Source organism: Phasianus colchicus, chromosome 1 (assembly GCF_987193195.1).
Source record: "Phasianus colchicus chromosome 1, bPhaCol1.hap1.1, whole genome shotgun sequence".
NCBI lineage: Eukaryota > Metazoa > Chordata > Aves > Galliformes > Phasianidae > Phasianus > Phasianus colchicus.
Window position 1 is genome coordinate 116,743,797 of NC_143436.1, and position 22,051 is coordinate 116,765,847.

Below are 22,051 nucleotides of genomic sequence, written 5' to 3' on the forward strand. Positions count from 1 at the left end.
GAGTCCTACACATTCTAAGTTTTCTGCATACAATCAGTGGTGTATTTTTTTAAAACCTGAAACTGCCAGTTATCCTACAATAGAAGCCCACTTTAAGGAAATGCTTTGTATATCAGAAGGACCTCTGCAAGTCAGTAGTACAAGAAAAACATTGTTAGCAGTCTGCACAATCTTCTGTTTGGTCCTTTCAGGTAAATGAAAAATGACCTTGACATTGAATCGTAAGCAAGAAGGGAAATATTCAAAATCAGGCATTCATTTCTTGAACAAGTCATTTTAGTGGCTTTCTTTTCTTTTGTCATGTGGTAGCTGTTGATAATGAGTGATGTCTAACTACATTGTTTATCAAGTTCATTCACTTGTGATAACACTTTCATCTCTACAAAATTATTCCTAATTTTTTCTTTCTTCCTTACTATCTCCACCTAATTAGTTTCATTTGTTTCATTTTGATTTTTTTTTTCTGTTGCAAGATTGAACTACACAGGTATGATATTGATATTGTTTTCTGGATACGCATAAGGAGTTAGAACAGGGACTACTGATTACAATTTTATATCAGAAGATGTACTTAGATAACTTATTTCTTTTATGTTTAGCTAGTATTCCTTTCCATCTGCTTCACTCTAAGTCATCACATAGTGCATGCACACAACTATATCTATCTGAAAAACAGTTATCTGTCTGAAGCTAAAGTAGGAAGTAGCGGTGGAAAACTGGTGCATGTAAAATATTTGAGGTCTATACAGCTAAGTTGAGCAACTGTATGGTTTTGTATCAAAATTGTCACATTGGGGTAGGAATGGAAAGAACCTAAAAGTGGATTATTTAGGCTTTTACTGAAGGAAGATATCCAAGATGTGACGTTTAGATGGAACAGAAATAAGCAATATTAGATAAAGATCTAGACTTTGAAGTCATGCAGCTATTTAAATTTGACAGAGTATTCTCATGTTTCCAGAGATATCGTCATCTTCATGCTGGTAATTTATTTGTATTCTTATAATTTTTTAAAGAAAAGATGAAAAATGAAGTACAGAAAACTAATTAAGTGAAAAATGGCCTGATATTTTAAGATAAGAATAATGCTATGTATTGTGAAGACCAGTGTCAGTTTGTAAAATTAGGATCTTCTACTGTGTTCCATTTTGGACATAAATCTTTTCTATTATTCTGTTACTAAGCTAGCAATTAATCTAACTTAATTAACATTTGAACTCAAGTACAAAATTTTAGATGCTTCACATGCATGGCGATTAATGTTTTGACACATCGTTGAAATTATATAGTCCTTTGATGCTGAAATCAGAATTTTGTCTTTGAAGGAATAATCCATGCTTTTATTTTCATTTGCACTTTCAAATCTATTTTTTCCTTTGGTTGCAAACAAAGGTATGTTTTCATTGTTGATCTGCTGCCAAATAAGGTAAAGTTGAAGATACTAATTTTTTAAGCAGAAAGTGAAGTCAGAGTTTTAGAAAGCTGTCCCAATTAAAGTTGTTCTTTCTTCAATTTTTTGTCCATTGCACACTTTATTCCTTGCCAGCTTACAAAGCTCTTTGCTTTCTTCAGGCTTGTGTTCAGACTAGGCAGAATTTGGAGAAAATGTCTCCTGTGCTTACGCTGTTTTTACTGTTGTATAGACGGTGCCTTAGGACCACTGCTTTTGGTCTTGTAGCTTATGAACGGATGTCAGTCCTTCTCTAGTGAAACTAAACAGTTTTTCTTAAATAGAAGGGAAAGAAAGGAGATATTATAGAGGATGAAACTAGGCAGACACCAGGTGGACAATCCTGGGCCAAGAAAAAAAGGAATAAAAGATGGAGCAGAAAGGCCAAAAAGTGAAAAATGTAGAAAAAAAGCTTTCGAGTGGGACACATTTACTCCTCCCTGGAGGTATCCTGGAGCTAAGAACTAGCTGGAGGACAGTCGGGCTGTTGTATGTCCCAATGGCATCAGAATCCCATCTCAGGGATAGGACTTCTGGAGCTGTGTCATGTTGACCAGGAGTTGGAGAAGCCCATCAAGGAAGTTCTGTAATTGACTGAAGAGGATTGGAATCTCCTCTTCGATTAAAGATGGCAAGCTAAAAGGTAGGCAGAAAGATTCTAACTTAAGAAGCAGAGAAAAATCTGGACATCCTCTGCATGTCCAGCTGTGACAAGGAGACATGAACCAGGAGACCCAATCAGTGTACCCTTGTCTGTTACTCCATGGAGCGTTTCTCAAATTATGCTTCAGGAAATAAGCTACCTACCCAGAGACAGCCTGCAGCAGTACCTTGGCTCAGTGGGAGGATTTGTAATTCCCTTAAGCTCATGAGGTTCTAATTTGATTAGCCAGCTTGATGCCAGAATTTAAAAAAAAAAAAAAAAAAAAAAGCAGAATTGTAGAATCTGTTTTACACGCAATAATATGATAACATGAAACATGTTACCTGGATCTCACACAGTATTCCCTTGCTAATGTCCAGCCAAAAAAATTGTTTCTTACAATTAAAAGAGCAACAGCAGATACAGAACTTCCTTCAAATTCAGAAGTTCATGGCTATGGACTTCTGAATTTGAGGGAAGTTCTGTATCTGCTGTTGCTCTTTTAATTTCTGTGGTACAAGAAAAAGCCATTAAGTTTCTCTGTAAAATGAACAGATTCCTACTGACATAGATTTTGTTTTTATTTATTTACATGCACTATAATTAATAAAAATAAAGGAAATATAATCATATTTATGCTACAATTTTAGCCCTGGAACTGATTTGTAAGAAGACTGCATTTACTTATGTTGCCACCTCACTTCAGGCAGAATCTGTTTTGCCTTTTTTTTGTGTGTGTGTGTGTAATTACTTTTGAAAGCATGAATTGAAGTAACGTATATAAACAAAACCTCATCTTCTGTTTCTGGATTAAACGTATAACAGAGTCATAGAGTTACAGAAGGGTTTGATGGGAAGGGACATCAAAACCTATTCAGTCCCAACCCCTGCCATGGGCAGGGCTGCCCCCCACCAGCTCAGGCTGCCCAGGGCCCCATCCTTGAGTGCCTCCGGGGAAGGGGCACCACAGTTTCTCTGGGCAGCTGTGCCAGCACATCACAGACCTTAGAGTTAAGAGTTTCCAGCTACTATCTACCCTAAATCTCCGTCTATTAATTTTACCTCACCCTTCTTCACATCTGTTGTTGCTGTTTCTCCTTTCTCATTTATCAGAATTTAGTACTACATCTTAGTATGTAATCATTAACGTTTGTTGTTTTTGTTTTGTTTTTTTCCCCGTAAAATGCTACAAATTTATTTTTGCCTGTCTTCTAGTTGACCCGGTATATTTGATTAACACTGATTAGAAGCAGATGAATTTAAAATTTCAGATTTTCAGACATCACCTTTGATTTTTTTTTTTTTCTGCCAGTGGTTACCTATTTGTTTTGAATAGGTTTTCTGTGGGATTTGTTTAAATTAGTATTAAAGCTACTAAACATTGAAGATTATCATTCTAACCTTGTAAGAAAGATGAAACTAATCTTCTGTGAAATTAGGCCAAGATCTGCATAAATACTGAGTGAACACGTAAGGGAAATGAATGCATTTTTAATTGTGTTCTTTCGTATCTCGGGCCATACTGGAAAAGCTGAGTTCTTGTTATATTTAACAAGATTGGGAGGATAGAAAAAGCGATTTGACTCATGGGTCAGTTTTTATTAAAAAGGTTGTTATGGGGTGGATATAATGAACAACAGAGAAAATTTAACAAACTGCAAATCAAGTTAATGAATTAGAATCATTTTGTAAGTAAGGCCTAGTAAACCATATGTGAAATATGTGTAGAAGAGTTCTTGTAGTATCAACAGATCAGCATTTTCAAACTGAATTTGTAAAGAAGCATATATGCTATGAGACGATTGTTTTCTTCCCATTCCTTCTGCTGTTTTTTTGTAACCTTCATTGCTTTAATGTCTCTGGCTTCTGATTATTATCTACTGTAAAATACCATCAATAGGAATTAGTGTACAGCAGTGATACTGTTGTAGGTGGGCAACATAACTATACTTCTGTTAATACTGTTGAGCTTCAGCTTCAGAGGGAGTTTATATTTTACTGTGTGCATCAGAAGCTTCACATTCTGCTACTTTTATGAGGTCTGTGTTAGTAAAAACCTGTGCTTTGAAATGAACATCAGGAAACTCCATTTCCTTGACATGAACAACTAACCATACTTGTTGGCTGTTTTTAATAGTTAGTTGCCATATTTTCTTATCCCTTCCCAGGACCTTTATTTGCGGTTTCTAATTATTTTTCAAGCCCAGATGGTTTCTCCTCTGGTATATGTTTGCAATGCTGCCCATATTGTATAGTGACACCTCACCTCTCAGCTATAGAAAACAAGCTGGGAAGGACAGCATGGAGTGTTGGCTCCAACCTGTTTTATTTATTTCCAACCTGTTCCTGTATTTACTCCAAATGCTTCAGTGCTGTTAGATTTGAACTGTGTCATTCACTGATTAATAATTTCTAATTACTGGCAAAGGATGTACTTGGTTAAAATCTGACTACTTTGAATGCAAATCAGAGAATCAAGTTCAGTATAGATGACACATTTCTTCATTATTTTTCTTCACTATATGCATCTGCTCATGCAAATTTGGACAAAACTGACAACTCTAAATACCTTGTCAGAAAACAGATGCTTATAAATTTCCAGATCAAAGAGGCCAAGGAAGGTTAGATGTCATTCAAATGGTCACTTTCATGTTTTTATATTCACTGTTGCTTCTCAGATTAAAAATTGAGCATAAAAAGTTTCATATACAGAGAAAACAAACTTTTTATGTACAACAAATGCAATAGTAGAATAATAAGAAGTATGATTTAGTTATTTGTAGGGAAGAGATGTTGTTGTAACTGACTGGCAAGATATTTACCATAATAATTTGACTACTGTTTATAGTCTTTTCTTCATTTATTTCTATAGGTATATACGATTAACTTATATATGTTATATGTATAATGTATATTTGTATAATTTTAAATTGCTTCGTGTTGCTTTTTTTTCCTCACTACAAAACCAGCTTCTGATACTTTTTTCAGGTATCCAGAGATCTACCAGAGAAGCAAAAAGAAATAGAAATTCTGTTAAAGGATTTCATCGACCTTGATCAGCAAATAAATCAGCTGACATTGTGGGTAACGCCTGTCAAAAACCAGCTAGAGCTTTATAACCAAGTGGGTCAGCCAGGAGCTTTTGATATTAAGGTAAGTTTTCTGTTTTAAAAAGGAATCTAGATGTTCAATGGTCAAAATGTCAGTTGGAGCATTAACTGCATGGTTTGTATTAAGAATACAGCTTTGATATGTAAATCCAAACAGTTCCCTAAGATTCTGCTGTATTTTTTTTTCCATTAGACAGTTTCTTGTGTTTAGGATGGCAAGGTGAAATACAAAAATAGTAAATATTTTTTGCTAAACCATATAATGAAAGAATAGTTCAAAAAGCTAGTACATCAAATTCAGAACATCAGTGATAGACCGTTTGATCAGTTTTCATCAAGTCAATAAGACTAGTTGAAAATCAGAATATTTAGGGCTGTGTAAGACTCTTATGGTGCAAGAAATACATCTAACTGCTAACTATCTGAAATATCTAGAAATCAGTAAAACTGGTTGTTCAGTAATTGTGAATAAAGCATTTATGATCTACTTCTCAATGTGTATTTAGGTATTAAAAAGTGCCTATACATAGGCAAGGATTAAAAACTAGCACTGTTTTGTGTTGGTTCTTGTGTTGCAATTTTCAGCAAAAAGGAAAAAAAAAAGTAAATATTTTAAAATCTTATTACTTTGTATGAAATGGAATAATTGCTTCTAATGTCATGGGTTTTTTTTGCAGATGATATTTATTAAATTCACTTTATCCTCATTGCTTTTGTGCAGCTGTTTTAATGCTGAAACTTTTCTATGTCATACAATCACATTATGGAAAACAGTGAATATCAAGTTCTGTTGTAGTCCTATAATTGACAGAATGAGTTCAGTGGTGACATTCATTCTCTTTTAAAAAGATAAATTAGGATAGCTCTGCAAATGTCTTTATAGAAATGGAATGAGGGATGGAAATTACTTCAAAGAAAATTATCTGTGCTCACTTCCTGTATTTTAAGAAAAAATTTTAATCAGAGTTCTTCCATTTCTTTCTTTCAATCTTTTTCATTCTTATAGATTGATTCCACCAGTAAATTTGCTCCAAATTATAAGAATATTGTTTTTTCTATTGCTTGTGAAAAAGATGTTTTGTTTCTTTCAGTCCTTTTATGGTGATGGTACAGGAATATTTTTGAATAGCTTTTAACAGAATAGGGAAAAAGAAAGTGTATAGTCCTGATGTAGTGGGATCAACTCTTGTACAATCAAGGAGGAAGGAGAGTATTGAAGATCATAAAAAGAAGGCAAGTAAGACATGAGCCAGCAGAGGGCTTTAACCCATCTTTCTCTTGTCATCACTGCACTTGGAACTTAATAGAGTATGTGGGAGAAAATTTCTTCAGAATGTTTCTCGTTGCACAATATCCATTGTTTCCTAGAATTGTACCCAGAATCTAGATGGAGTAGATAGTGGAACAGGCTCCTTTTTCTTCACTGTGATACAGTTGGGAAATAGGAGATGAGATACTTCAAGTATAGAGAGATGGGACGTGTCCAGAATAGACATTGGTCATCACAGGTGTTCATTTTAGGGCACCTTCTCTCTCTTTCGTTGGACTACTTTGTGTCAAGTGAGTCTTTAGGCAATGTCTTAGCTTCTAAACTAAATGCATATTTCAATTTAAAATACATTTTTTATTTTATTAAAATTGAATCTATTTTTTTCTTTTATCCCTTTCTACTCTCATAGTTCTATTTATCATTTAAAGAGTGCAGCATGTCTCATGCTACCCTAATGTGTTTTATGCCAATGTAATTTTTCTTCATAATTCTTTTGACTTTAATTTAGAGACCACAGTACCTTCAGACCCCAGTCTCCAGGCCTTCAGTTAGGCATCATCATTTTTAGTGGTGGTTTCCAAATTTCTTAGTAGAATTTAATAACTCGCTCACTTCTTGTTAAATAATGGTAGAGTTACTCCTGTAACTCTGAGTTAATTTAGTGAGTAACAAGTAACTCACTAAATAGGACTAATCCAGAATCTTATTTCCAAGATTTAAAAACCATCTCTAGTGGTATATGCTGTATTCACATTGTTAATCCATTATTACAGTTTTCTTCTGTAGAAGAAGATATATATTTTTAAATGTAACTAGACAGTCAAAAGAAATCAGCATTGGAATTCATATTTGAAAGCTACCATTTTAATTATGATGGATTAGATCTTATTTGTAAGTATTATGTAATTTTTTTAACACATTAGCATAATGTCTCATTCTAATACTGGCATAATAGAGACTGCTCCTGTGAAATACTTACGTATATGCATGTGGAAGTACAAAAAACTGCATCTATTATAATTTCTCAACACTACTGCTAGTCTCGAACACTGGAACACTTCAATAATTGCAATGGGCCTTCAATGTAGCTTCTCATGCAGCTTGAATATATTTAATGTTGTGTCTTTTACAACTGTTTGTGCTTTTCTAGCTTACCACATGTAGGGGAACTGTTAGGTCAGGGCTTGAACTGGTGATTGAGCACCTGGTGAGGTGTGGCTGGCCCAAGGAGCACAGGCAAATTGTCTGCACCTGTGCTCCCCACATGTCCAGAAAGGGGTGACACAGGTGGAGCCACCCTGGGCTTTGTTGAAGGCCAGCCCCTAAATGGAGTGTATCTCTTCAACCAGACTGTTTCTGGGAAGGAGAGCTACCTAGCCAGAGAGCCCTTCCACCAGTTGGGTGAGTTCAAGTTCTTTCTCTATGTGACTGTTTGGTTCACCTGTGAATATTTTGCCTGGTATTGCCGAGAGTCTGTCAGAAGCAATTTTGCTTCTTTGTGAGTACAACTCCAAGTATTTATGTTTTCTGTGTATTTTCTCTTTGGTACAATGTTACTCTTATAGCAATTCTGTGTTATTTTGTATTTCAACTTAACAAATTTAGTCAGATGTAGTAATCATCAGTTTCCAATTTTACAAAAAGGTGTGAAGAAAATACAATGAAAATTGTCCATGTTACAAAATCATAAGATGATAATACTTAACAGCTTTGTGTACAGTACCACATTGGATATAGCTAACTGTTATAACAGTAGGCCACATCAGAGTGGATGTGTTCAGGTCTTATTGTATGGATACTTTTGTACATGCCAGTATATTTTCACCAGTACTTCTGCCAGTAATGGCAAAGTGAAGCCTGTAATTACTTCTGAAAACATGAGGTTGAAGTAACGTTATATAAACAAAACCTCATCTTTCTTCTTCTCTGTTTCTAGATTAAACGTATAACAGAGTCATAGAGTTACAGAAGGGTTTGATGGGAAGAGACATAAAAGCCTATTCAGTCCCAACCTCTGCCATAGGCAGGGCTGCCCCCCACCAGCTCAGGCTGCCCAGGGCCCCATTCTTGAGTGCCTCCAGCGATGGGGCACCACAGCTTCTCTGGGCAGCTGTGCCAGCACCTCACCATTTTCTGAGTAAAGAATTTCTTCCCAGTGTCTAACCTAAGCTGCTCCTCTTCCAGCTTAAAGCTATCCCCCCTTGTCCTATTACTATTACACTATGTAAAAAGTCAGTCTCCCTCCTGCTTGTGAGCTCCCTTCAAGTACTGAAAGGCTGCACTGAGGTGTCCCTGGAGCCTTCTCTTCTCCAGGCTAAACAAGCCTGACTCCCTCAATCTGTCTTTATAGGAGAGATGCTCTAGCCCTCTAATCATCCTTGTGGCCCTCCTTTTGACTTGTTCTAACAACTATCCTGTGCTGGTGCCCTCAGGCCTGAACACAGTATACTCCCCATGGGACCACGCTCTGCTGGCCATCCCTCTTTTACTGTGGCACAGGACAGAGCTGGCCTTCCCAGCTGCAAACCCACTCTTCTGGTTCATGTCCGGCTTCTCATCAGATTCCTCAAGTCCTTGTCCATAGGACTGCTCATCTATCAGACGTGATCAAAATTAGTATAGCTAGCTCAGTTTGAGTTTGGAAGATACTGCCTTTATCATCCCATCTGATGTGCTACATAAACTGATCAGTTTGGTTTTCTCAATTATTTTCTGCCTCAACTGTTGCATGCCTTTATCAAAAATGACCAAACTGAAACGAAGCTGCTTTTTAACTTTCAGGTATGGACAGTCATCTGCATTTTGTGGTGAATTGCTTCAGTAGTTGAGTTTAAAAACCTGCATGTTTAACCTAGCCTGAGTTTGTTTAGATTCATTTTTCTAGCAAACTAAAGAGAGCTTCAATACTGCATTCACAGACAGTACTCAAGTTTTATCTTAAAGTCTGCTAACCATCAGTACTGTTGTCCTAATTCAGAGAAGGCAAATATGGAGCGTATAACGAATCTTATTTCAAAAAGTAATTATTTTTTGTCCAAAGCAATTATTTTGTGGTCCTGATAATAATGTGATTATCTTTAATCACAGAGTTATTTTAGCTAAGTCTAATCAGTTTAAGTAGGTGGCAAATGTTATAATGGAAAATGTAGGAACTTCCACATTGTCTCCTGAGTGGAATATATAAAGCTGTTCACTAACACTTTAAAACTTATTCTGATCCAGTCATCCAGATTTGATAAACTTTTAGGGATGTATTATTCTGGACACAGGATCAAGACCTGTACGCTGCACTTAGAAACAGCTTTCCCAGAACATCAATAGCCTGTGCAGCTCCAGAACTATGGCTAAAGGAATTTGTGCAAATTCTGGTCTGTGTTTCTTCCTACTGAGTAGTCTGCTGTTTGTTTGTTTTTACTTTACCTGAAAGATAAGCAGTAAGGGAGTCCTTGAAAGACAAGAATAACTAGTGGTTATGCTAGTGACTTGGCTCCTATACCTTCAGAAAGTCTAAAGAACTTTTTCCTTGGTTGCTGCTTTTTTTCCCCTCTAAATATTTACTTCCTCATCGATTTTAATCACAACCCTACATAATTGTTGTTTTTTCTTGTTTTTTTTACTTACAAGGACCTGTTAGATATTACAACTATAATTATGTGGGTGTAGAAATATTCTTTCATTTTTCTTTTTTAAAGAATTGTGGATTTGTGTAGAACTTGCATACAACAATTTGTTAGTCAGATTGCACTTCTTAAGTGTAGTGTGTGGTATTTGTGGATTGCTAAGTCTTCAGAAAATTACTTTAGGCAGAAGCTGGAGGGGATTTTACAGTCAAAAGAAAAATATGAACACTTACCCTATGAGTCCATACACGTCTTGATAAGCTTTACTATGTTATGACTTGAGTCCATGAGAAATCTTTAACCAGGATACTTTTTAAAAATACAGATATGCGAAGGACAAAAAGATAGTGTCTAGTAACGAAAATACAATAAAAGGTTACAAATAGGCTAATACTTGAGATATTTCTTTACTGCTACTTTCTGTACCTTATGCGTATATTCCTCAAACTTTTTTCTAAGTTTTCTCTTGCTGGCAGGTTCTAGGAATTGAAAAATTGTGTTGAGTATCAGAATCTAGCCGTTATTGGCAGGGACACTTTGCATCTATTGTAAAGAGCAGTGGACTGTTATGTTGTGACTGCTGTGCTCTGCTTGTTCAGCTACTGCTAGAGTGTCTGTTAGTTATGGAACTGGAGAGTGGCATTGCAGTATGAGACTAAGGAGTGAAATCACTAGCTGTGGTGTGACAAATCATTGCCACCAGGAAATACAGCTTTGGGCAATAGATCAGAAACTCATATGGATGAACAAGCAAATTTCATGAGAGAAAAACTGATTAGAATGGTTGCTTGTGAATGGAAACTAAAAGAGAAAACTGAGTTCAATTTTTAAATGTATGCTTATACATAATGTGCTGTGTTTTGGAAGAAATAAACTAGCCCTCTCCAAAATATTAACATTTTATTTAAATATATTTATCTAAAGAGCAAGTATAGATTCTTTCAGAATAGTTATATATTTAAGTTATTAATATAGACTTACGGCCAGCATTTATATAACAAGTTCTGAATGCTGTGCTATTTCATTTTTAATTGTTGCCTTTTTAGAATTTGCCTGATTTTTCCATTCAGTCCATATAGATATTATTCTGAGACTTACTATCTTTTCTTCATAAGCCTATGGGAAAAAGTCTCCTTACCAGAGATGAAGGAATAATGCATACTGCTTCTGAAGAAATGCCTTTGGCTTGCACAGTATCTCTGGAAAGTCACAGAGTCACTGGAGCTCTCTGGATATATGATCAAGACATTACTATCAATGTGCTGGTCTGAAAATGAGCATCTAAAATAATTTTTCTTGAATGTTAATTCTTTGCCTGAATGTTTTCAAATTTTTCTATTGGTAGCTGTCTTCTGGTCTGTGAATAATGCTGTTTGCTTTGCATGCAATTCTTGTGATAGTAATAGTAAGGTTTGATCATAATTTTTCTATTTTAAATGTAGAGTTATATTATAGTTCTTCAAAATTTGCACAGGTATGTCAAACAGTATCTTCCTCTGTTGCTTTTTTCTTCCACTTAATATTTCCCTTACAAATTCTTAGCCTCTGTAATAATTTACTCTCTGGAATTACATGGCCTGGGGTGCTGAGTTTGATCCTAATTCCTTTCCTGCTAGAGAAACTGCAAATGCTTTGTTCCAACCCAGGTAGGCAACCCTAGCCTACGTGTTGTGCAAATGTCTGCTGATGGTACTACTTACCTCTTCTGGAAAGTTCAGAATGTGTGCGGGGAAGGGAGGTAGTTGTGCTTGTTCTTCTGCCAGTCATCTGAAAACCTTTAGTCAGCATACCTCCACCAGCCATAGGAGTATAAAAACCTGACTTTTTCCAGGTCTTTGCCTCAGAACTTGCACTTTCCCTAGTGTGTTTGGGATAAAGATAGTTTGATATGGAATTATGATAGTTATGGGTGACTACATATGTGGAGGAAGTGGAAGAGTAATATGAGTCCCTGCATATGAAGGAGCAGACAGAGGAGGCAGTCAGGATAGGAAGTAGAATAAGTGCAGAAAATCTTGTTCCCAGTTTGAGCTCACTGAAACTTTGCTGACTCCTCCAAACCTTTCCTCCAGACAGTATTAAAAAACACTTTATACTTTCCAGCCACCTTGCCTCCATATTGTCTTTCAATTTCACTGGTCCTTCCTAGTGACCCACTCATTTCCCCTATCATTTCTCTCTACTCCCTCTTTAATTTCTGGTTGTCACTCATGCCTTCCTTTACTACTCTGTACTTGAGCACTCTTTTCTAAGGTTTTCACAGCTTTGATTATTACCCTATACCCTTTTAAAGAAGCTTTGTACTGTCTCTCAGTATACAATTTATACTTTTTAATTGACTGTGGTGGTCACTTGCCATGTATGCAAACAGCATATTGTGTTCAACTTTGTCAGATAAAGCTTGCCATCTTAAAAAATAATAATTAAAAAAGAAAACCAAAACAAAACACTATTCTTAAAAGCAAGTTGTATTTGGGTTTTGTCCTTGATAAGTTTTGAATGACAATAGGAGAGCTGTCAACTACTGTCAATCACTTCATAATATACTTGACAGTCTGCAGTTAGAGAATAATGTGACTGTGGAGTAGGAAATATAATTGCAGATAAATAGAAGAATGAATGTTCATCCACATGAGAGAAAGTAAGTGTTGACAGGACGTTCCTGTGTTGTGTTTTTTTTTTTTTTAATTTCCATTAGCCTTAATTTGTCAGTGTCTGCTTGACAAGCTAGGCCAGAAAAGTTGTATTTCAAGTCGCTATCGATTCTTTTACATTTTCATTTTCCTAACATTCTCTTAAATGAGTAATTTTTATATTCTGGATGGAGAAAGTAGTTTATATCATTTGCATGAGCATGTAAGGAATACGTGCCCTAGAAATTTATCTCACTGTCTTCTGACATCTGTGTCTAATTTGGCAAAAGGTTGAAACATGAAAACTTCTGATGATGAAATATTGTTTGATTACATAAAGTACTCCTATTTTCAATGCATTATTTAGATCTGCAGTAAATGTCATTTTAATCAACTGATAGAACCAGAGCATGATATTCTGTATGTCTATCAATTATCACTCTTTCCAGAAATCTTTTTATGGGACTTCGAAGAGCAGCCTGCTCCGTGATTTCTTTGTAAGCTTTGCATTCTTTAGAATTTTTCAACAGTCTGTGCTCAAAATTCTTCAAAAAAAATCCTATTTCTAATGAAATATTAACTGATATTAACTGCAGCTGGATTGTGAAAAGGTAGCAAAACATTTCCATTGTATATATTTTTTTAATCTGTATCGGAATTTTTAGCCTTCAGGATGGACTGTATAATTTGTATCCAGCATCTTGAAAAAGGAAAGATTTATTTTTACTTTCATCTTTGTTTAAGAGGTGATGTTACCTTCTACATGAAGTATCTTTTTGAGGAAATAATAACTAGTTCATTGTTTTCAGAAGCTTTCTAGAAGTTTTGGTGAGTTTCTTGAAAGTTACTGAGATTCACCAGGGGAAGGTCATGCCTAACCGATCTGGTGGTGTTCTATGATGGAGTGATGGCATCGGTGGACAAAGGAAAGGCAACTGATGTCATTTACCTGGACTTGTACAAGGCCTTTACATGGTTCCCCACCACATCCTTATCTCCAAATTGGAGGGATGTGGATTTGATGGGTGGACCCACCTGGTAAGTAATTGGTTGACAGGTTGACAGAGAGTGGTGATTAATGGTTCTATGTCCAGGTGGAGGCCAGTAATGAGTGGTGTCACCCAGGGGTCTGTCTTGGGACCAGTGCTCTTTAACATCTTTGTCAATGATATCAGTGATGGAATTGAGTGCATCCTCAGCAAGTTTGCTGATGATACCAAGCTGAGTGGTGCGGTTGACGTGGTGGAAGGAAGGGATGCCATTCAGACCTCAGCAGGCATGAAAGGTGGGTCCGGGTGAACCTAATGAGGTTCAACACAGCAAAATGCGAGGTTTTGCACTTGGACCGGAGGAATCCCAGGCATTTATACAGACTGCAAGGAGCAGTCCTTGAGAGCAGCCCTGTGGAGAAGCTGGCTTAACATGGGCCAGCTCTTGCAGCTTGGAAAGCAAATGGTATCCTGGGCTCCATCAGAAGAGGGGTGGCCAGCAGGGACAGGGAGGTGATTGTCCCCCTCTGCTCTTGTGAGGCCCCATCTGGATTACTGTGTCCAAGTCTGGAGCCCCCAGTAGAAGAAAGACAGGGAGCTGTTGGAGAGGGTCCAGAGGAGAGCCATGAAGATGATTGGGGACTGGAGCACCTCCCCTATGAGGACAGGCTGAAAGAGCTGGGCTTGTTCAGCCTGGAGAAGAGAAAGTTGCGGGGTGACCTCATTGCAGCCTTGCAGAACCCAAAAGGAGCTGATGGGAGTAACTCTTTACAAGGGTAGATAACAGCAGGACAAGGGGAAATGGTTTCAAGTTGAAGGAGGGAAGATTTGGGTTGGATGTCAGGGGGAAGCTCTTTACTATGAGAGTGGTGAGGTCCAGGCACAGGCTGCCCAGAGAGGTTATGGATGCCCTGTCCCTGGAGGTGTTCAAGGCCAAAATAGAAGTCATGCAATACTCAGTCTCCCTTCTTTCATACTTCTCATTCTTTTTATACAACTTAGTATACTTTTTTAAATCAAATACATGTTATATGAGTATTTTGAAGGCAGAGAAAGCTTCTGGGACTGTGACTTCTGTAAGGGCTTCCTGATTCTGCATGTATATTTGCTACATTGTTTTATTTATTCTTCAGTATGGAAACATCAATGCTTAAAAATTATTCCAGATCAGTAAAAGCTGAAGGATTGCAGGGACAATTAATGTTATTCTATTGCATTTTATTGTAATTTCCGAAAATCTTTACTATTTCTTCCAGTAATACATGCCATTTTTGGAACATTGTAACTGTTGGAAGACAAACTGCAGAAATGAACGCTCATGAATATCCTTTTCAAATGATGTATTATAGACTAATTCCATAAGAGGACTATTGGAAGTCATGTTATAATCAACAGTGCCTTCTTAGTACAGTAACATATTTTGATTTTTTTGTAATTATCTTCTGTAGCCAGAAACTCATTTGAAAATCAATCTTTATTTATTAAACTTGAAAGGAGGAGGAAAATAGTGTCTGAGTATTTTACAAATTGCCCATGGCTGCAACTCACAGGTTCAGAAAGTAGTTACAAAGCCTGAAATTAAAGCATTTCAGTTTTGGAAGGGAAATATCCTTTCTGTAGTGCTCTTTCCTATGAAATAATTTTCTCCGCAAAGGGTCTTCATAATTGTTCTGTTAGGTGAAGAGCTATAGGTAGATCAGCATTCTAGTCTCGCCAAAATTGTATTTTTACATGCTACTCTGAAAAATCTAGAGGAATCCCAGAATGTTCTTCCCCTTATTGAGGTAGAATCTAACAGGGTATTGGGACCTTAGTTTGAGTCTTACATATTTTAAATAGCAATCATTTAAAGTAGTAATGGGGGAAACGTCAGTTACTTAATTTACTCATTAAAATGGCATTTTTAAGGCTGATTTTTGAAATTGCTTGCCCAACAGTTACAAATCTTGTGTAGCAGTAAAACATTTGTACGCTAAACTTTAACCAAGACTTCTAAAGGAGTATTTTTTAAATTGAATTACCTCTATTTTTTCTTTCATCAAATCCTAAGTCAGAAGGATGAAGTTACGTTCTGTAACTTTGATGTTCTCTGAGTATTTGCTTTCCTATGTAGAGATAAGTGAAATATTCAGGAAGTTATCAAACCTTTTCATCTGTTACCAGTTTGTACCTCTATTTCTTTTCTTGAATTTTATGAGGATTCATTATCTCTGGTCTTTAAGCACTGGCATCAGTGGTTTAGGTCCTACTTCATTATGGCCACAGAACTGTTAACAGCGTGTCCTAAGTGTATTCTAATAATATTGTGAGAATATCTATATTGAACACCAACAATGCTCTTGACTACTATTGGGTCTGCCATAGAGATTCAGTGCTCACTGTGGTGTAGCTGAACTTTGATGTATTTTAATTGTCTCATCTGACCATGCTTCTTTGTGGTGGTTCAGCCTATTAGTCTGTTCCATGTATGGGAATGTGCAGAGATGACTCAAAAGAAAAATGAGGCCTCTTTTTAAGAGCCAGAGTTCTTGAAGATGGGAACATATTCACATTTTTCCATCCACTTTCCTCTCTTTGTCAGGACATCAGCTCTTCACTGAATCAACACACTTGTGGGAGAAAAGCTCAGAGTTCCACTTTTTTTTTTTTTAAATTGCATTTTCCCCAAAAATATCTGGGAATAGTAACCTGAAAGATAGGTGTGAATATTTCAGTGAACCTTTTTATATGTTAGAAAAAGAGAGTCTACCTTAGTGAATTATGTCTCTTTCTCGTATAAAGACAAGGAAAGAAATGTGTAATTAAATGTAATTTCCTGTTATCTAGTAAAAAAATGAGGGTTAGTATATGATTGTTCAAGAGAGTCTTATTGAAGTTTGAAGCCTCCAAAGTATTTTCTATTTCAGGTTTTAGTATATTTGCTTGTTGAACGTCACTGCTTTGTCTGACAACAAAATGAAGGGAAAATGCTTACTGTTTTTGTTTTTCCTGGAAAAAAAAAAAAAAAAAGATCTCTTTAATCTTTATTTAATTCAATCTTGATGAAAAAAAAAATGAAATTAATATATCATTTTAAAAGGTACAAAGTAACAGTTCTTTATTTGAGGGTTGCAACTAACTTCCATTTTTGCATTGCACATCACCAGGAAGACATAGGCTTAATAACTCTGAGCTGTTCCTTTCGGAAAATGTCCTGTAGATCTTATGTCACTGGGAAACCTGATCCTCATATTTTGACCAGTGTTACCAGAGAAAATGAGTCAGATTCTTGAGTTACACCATTACACAGCCTGAAATGCTGCAGATACTTCACAGACAGTCGTCTGGACCTCCTAGTATATGTGCAGCATATGTCAAACAGCCTGTGTCTGCTAGGATAGCTACCATATCTTCAAATAACATGTAGTCGAGCCAACAGACTTTCTCTTCCTTTGGCGTACATACCAGAGGTTTAGCCAATATACTGATTTCAGCTACAGAATATGAATTTCTGAGTTCTGAGCTGTATCAACAGATTTTCATAGTCCAGATGGGACTATAGACAAGTCCTTGCAACTTTTTCAGCCTGTGAGTTTATCTAGTAGGCTGAGCTGATATATTCAGTGCAGAAGCCAACGTGCCTTCCTCTGCACAACATTTTCATTTGTTTAGATACACTACTTTAACACCAGGGAAAATTCTTAAATGGCATCTTGTGAAGCAAAGACAGCCTCTTTTTGATTATTGTTGTTAATACATGTTTTGAGGAACAGCAGTTTCCAGTGATTATGTATTTTAATTCACCACACGTGTGAAAAGTGCATTTAGCACTTTTCATTCATCACCCAGCTCAGTTGTAGCTTTACAGTCCCTCAACAGGCTGTTCATAAATTGTGAAATTCCTGTAGAATCAGCTCTGTCTCTCAGAGAGAGTACTGCATCTGTCCTACAGGCATTCTCATGCAGAAAGCAGTCAGTGTGGTAGCAGAGTGGATGGACTGGAGTCAAGACATTTAAAAAGTCATGTCTTTGGTTTTCCTGAAAAAACTGATGTCTTCCCCTAAACACAAGTACAGACAACTTATGTTAGTTGTCTTAAGCTTCAGCAGTAGCTTAACCTGTGTGATTGAGAGCCCTGCTCTCCCAGTTTGCCATTCAGTGGAGACTTGCACAGTCTCTTTGTTACAAGCAACTGTTGGAGGCCATGTTGCAGTTCGTACCTTCTTATTCTCTTTGGGAACTGAGTGATGAACTAGTATTTTCCAAGTACACTCTTACCTGTTGAGCTGCATTAATATAGTATCATCTAGCAAATGGATTTGAGATTGCTGGGAACTTGCTCCATGGATGAAATTTGTTATACCATCAGGCAGAGAATTGTGCAAATAGCTCACTCAAAGTTACTGCAGGGATTACATTTGCCAGGGGTATACTCACTAAAAATCATTTTGTGGTGGTCTTAGATGATGCTGGAGTTAATGTATACAATCGTAATGTAAGTAACAAATAACCCCCAGCAGCTGGCTTTGTGTAAAGAGCTCTCCTGAAACACACTTTTCCCCTCTGGTTATAGCCAGAAATAAACCAGTTTGAGCTCTCACAGAGCAGTCCACAGTCACCAATTCATGATGAGCAGGGGATGAATAATATGCTCCAAAAGCACATCTGTGAAAGTTACACCAGTGATGTAGATGAACACATAATGAGCTTGATATTCGGGAATTTTGCAGGTAATTCCTGCTATGTTATTTTTTCCTGCTAAGATTTTTGCGGTACCATGAAAGTACAGTGTTACAAAACAGATATTTGAGACATCATCTGAAACAGTGCAAACCAACAAAATAGTGACAAAATGTTGGGAACAGTTTAGTTTAAAGAAAACACTAAAAAGCATATTTTTTTGTCAAGATAGAAAATTGCCCCTCATCTTTATGTGGTGTGTAGGAAAGCAGAAAGATAATGTAGCATTGAAATAGAAAAAAAAATAGGACTTTAATGAGTGCTTGATCAATGGTTTAATAAACTTCCACCCCCCATAATCTCAGTTCTATTGTTCATTTCTTTTCAGTGCTCATTTTATTTTCTATGAATTCATGCAGGTACATCTCATTAATATTGAAATACAGAATAATAATACAAAAGTTTCAAATATTGTTGCAAGAAATCAGCCAAGCTTCAATTCATTTTATTTGGTATTGATAAACAATATTAGAAGGGACAAATAGGAGATAGTAGTGAACTTGGCAACAATTATTTTTGCTGATGATCTACCATGCTTTGCAAGTGAATATTCATTCTGTGCTCTAGGTGTATTTTCTATGCTGAGTTAAAAAAGTGGAGCAAGATGGTCCCTTACCGAGACTTGAAATGAAACAGATTTCTACAGGTTTATTGTGGAACAAGTATTAGCATATTTCTACAAATGAAATGATGTGTTGTGTCAGACAGTGACAAGACTGGCATACCACCTTGTCTGCTCTCACATTAACATTAACTGAGATTTTGGACAGAAAAGCTGGACAGCCACGTGAGATGATGTAATCAAGCTATAAGATAGACGAGAGAAAAGCAGAGAGAGGAAAATGAAAACAAACCACTTAATTTGCGTATCTCAGATAACAATGGGATCTTTGTCATAGACAAACGATTTGAATCTTTGAACTTCAGACATAATTTGCCTCTTGTTATGCTTGTCAGTATTTTTTGTTGTTGTTATTATTATCTATATTTGGAGCTTCATACGTTACTTATTTAGTCAGGACCTAACAAAAAGGAAGGTTTTCTTGGACTTGTCATGAGTTAGCACCTGGATGATACCTTTCCAGATTAAAAAAAGAAAAATTGCTAGAGAATGTACCCTTGCTAATTCAGTGAGATGTAGTTGGTAATAAGTGCCTCTCTACTTTTACAAACTGACGCTGTTACTGTGCTTTTGTTTTGAATTTACTTCATGTCTGTCTTTCTCAGTATAAATTGGTCAGCTTTGTAGTAGGTTTATTGAAATGTTTAGGATAAAGGGACCTATCGCTGTGGATGTTGTTAAATTCAGTCTTTTCCATCCCTTTCCTTTCCCTCCCCTCCTCCCTCCCCCCCCCCCCCCCCATTTCTGGTGACCCTTTTTTGTCCTCAGCTACTACTATCCATAAGTTTTCCAGAAACCAATCCTGAGCAGAAACTAATTTACTGTTGGTTTACAGACTCCCATGGAGGATTTTTCAGTCTCATTGCTTATGCTACAGTTAATCTACACTGCTCGTGTTTTTATTTTTCAGGAAACCGAAGCAGCAGTGCAGGCTAAACAGCCGAATGTGGAAGAGGTTTTGTCTAAAGGGTGTCATTTATATAAGGAAAAACCAGCCACTCATCCAGTAAAGGTAATGAAGCAACCTTTAGCAATATCCATTACTGCGTAATGGGTTATGCTTCCCCTGTTGTATGCTTGTCCTTGATGTGCTCTGTTTAAAATCAATGAAAGAACTTGGCAAAGAGCATTTGTTCTGTTGTCAGCGCATAGCCAGGAACAATGTAGTGTACTGAGCTAGAAAATTTTTGCATGTTGTGATGGGATTTTTTTAATGTGACAAACGTTATTTTACTCATTCAAGAGTAATTCACACTGAAACCAAACTTAAATTTGTTGGGCTTAGTTAGTGGTATCAGATGAAATCTTTTTAAACTACCTTATTTTAAACTGCACTTTCAGAAAATCTGTAAATTAAAAAAAAAAAAAAGCAACAACAACCCTTTTTTTTGTAGATGAGGTAAGTGTCAAAGACTCTTTGCTTTAAATTTTTTGCACTGAAGGAGAGATGATAATGTAAAACTTTACCACTGAATATATCTGCCAGAATTCCTGTAGCGTGGCTTCCCTCATTCTGTCTTGGAGCTGAGGACTCATTGGATTGATCCCTCCCAACGCTTCTCCCTTAGAAAAATATATTATAGAATTATTTACCCCAGCACGGAAATCAGTTGGATAGTTTACACTTAGTTTCATAAAGATCATATAGACCTGCAATGAACCCTGGAGTATCTAGGGTACCTGCAGAACCATGAAAGAGTAAATAATAAGCAGGCAGCCTTTCATGTGTGGTCCAGTTGCTGTTGGAGATCAAACTACTAGTAAGATCACTACTTTATTAACCAGAGCTTCGTTTCTTGTCTGATAATTGCTAATAAAGGATCCGATGATGAAGAGTTCACTCAAACTGTAATTGTGGCTTGTCAATTATAGTGAGAATCTATTGCAATTATGGAGATAGTAAATTTTGTATTTAGAACTTTTCCTAACCTACAGTTCTCAGTAATCTCATTTTATAGAAAAAGGTTTCCTCACAAAGTTAGGATGTCTGTAGGTGACCTGAACAGTATATTTCTTTTTTTTTTTTTTTTTTTCCATGTGTATTCGCTCTACTTGTAGTACAGTGGAGTATTTTCCTGCTTTTACAAAACTTCCTCTAAGTCTTACAAATCCCACCATCTGAATGGAGGTTCATAGGGGCATGTGTACGCACTGGTTTGTCCTTTAGAAACCGATTCATATTTAAGCATGTTTCAGTTTTTCTGCTGTCTTGAACAGAAGTCTTTAGGAGCTTTTTTCCCCGCCTTTTTGGTATCTATGTTTGTTTTTTTTTTTATAATGGTCAGTTTTGCCAAACAGCGGAAAAATACCAAGGAGGTGAATTGAAGGTGACTTAAAACTAGTGTGCTAATGAGAGTGAGCAGAAACAAGGCTTATGACTCAGCGTTGGGTGAAAATAGCTCTATTATTATTGGGAATAGAAACACGTCATCTGCACACTGAATGGCTGATGGAACAAAAATCCCACTACAGTAGCTGTGTTTTCTTACTGGGTAGCAGCCATCTTAGCATCTTTTACTCCACATTTCTGAGCAAAGAATGTAAACCAACAGCAGAAAAAAGTGAGATTTTGGCTTTCTAGTTTTTTGTAACTACATTTAAAGAATAGCAAAATGAGTGCTGACACTTGCAGGGAGAATTGGTAGCACTTGCTTTGATGTTCCATTGATGAAGGCATAAATAGTGTGACATGATTCTGTTTAGGCCAAACTTTTGATGTAGAAGTACACTCCACATCTATTTCTTTTAAGTTTTCGCATCAAAGACTGAAAACTGCTTGTTTCTACCAGGTCTACTGGAACAAAATCAACTGGAACAAGATAACTCTTTAAATAAACATTGATGTTCCTTGATTTGCAGTTTTGACAATGGTATTATAAAACATGTCTGTAAGGAAATTAATAACTCTTTTAAATAGTAGGTATCTCATTTCTTGTCCCTCTTTAATTAGATGTTACTTTTTCATTACATTTTGGAGTTCAATTAATCGAACCTG

At 36.5% G+C, this 22,051-nt stretch overlaps 1 protein-coding gene across 12 annotated transcripts in view; it reads left to right on the forward strand.

Moving 5' to 3' along the window:
- Window positions 1-22,051, forward strand: part of DMD (dystrophin) — a 1,153,352-nt gene that overhangs the window by 788,571 nt on the left and 342,730 nt on the right. For all 12 annotated transcript variants that reach the window (XM_090124095.1, XM_090124041.1, XM_031599265.2 and 9 more), the window contains 2 exons: window positions 5,082-5,246; window positions 19,967-20,068. In XM_090124095.1, the coding sequence (XP_089980221.1) occupies window positions 5,082-5,246; window positions 19,967-20,068 (267 nt within the window). The remainder of the gene's footprint in view (window positions 1-5,081; window positions 5,247-19,966; window positions 20,069-22,051) is intronic.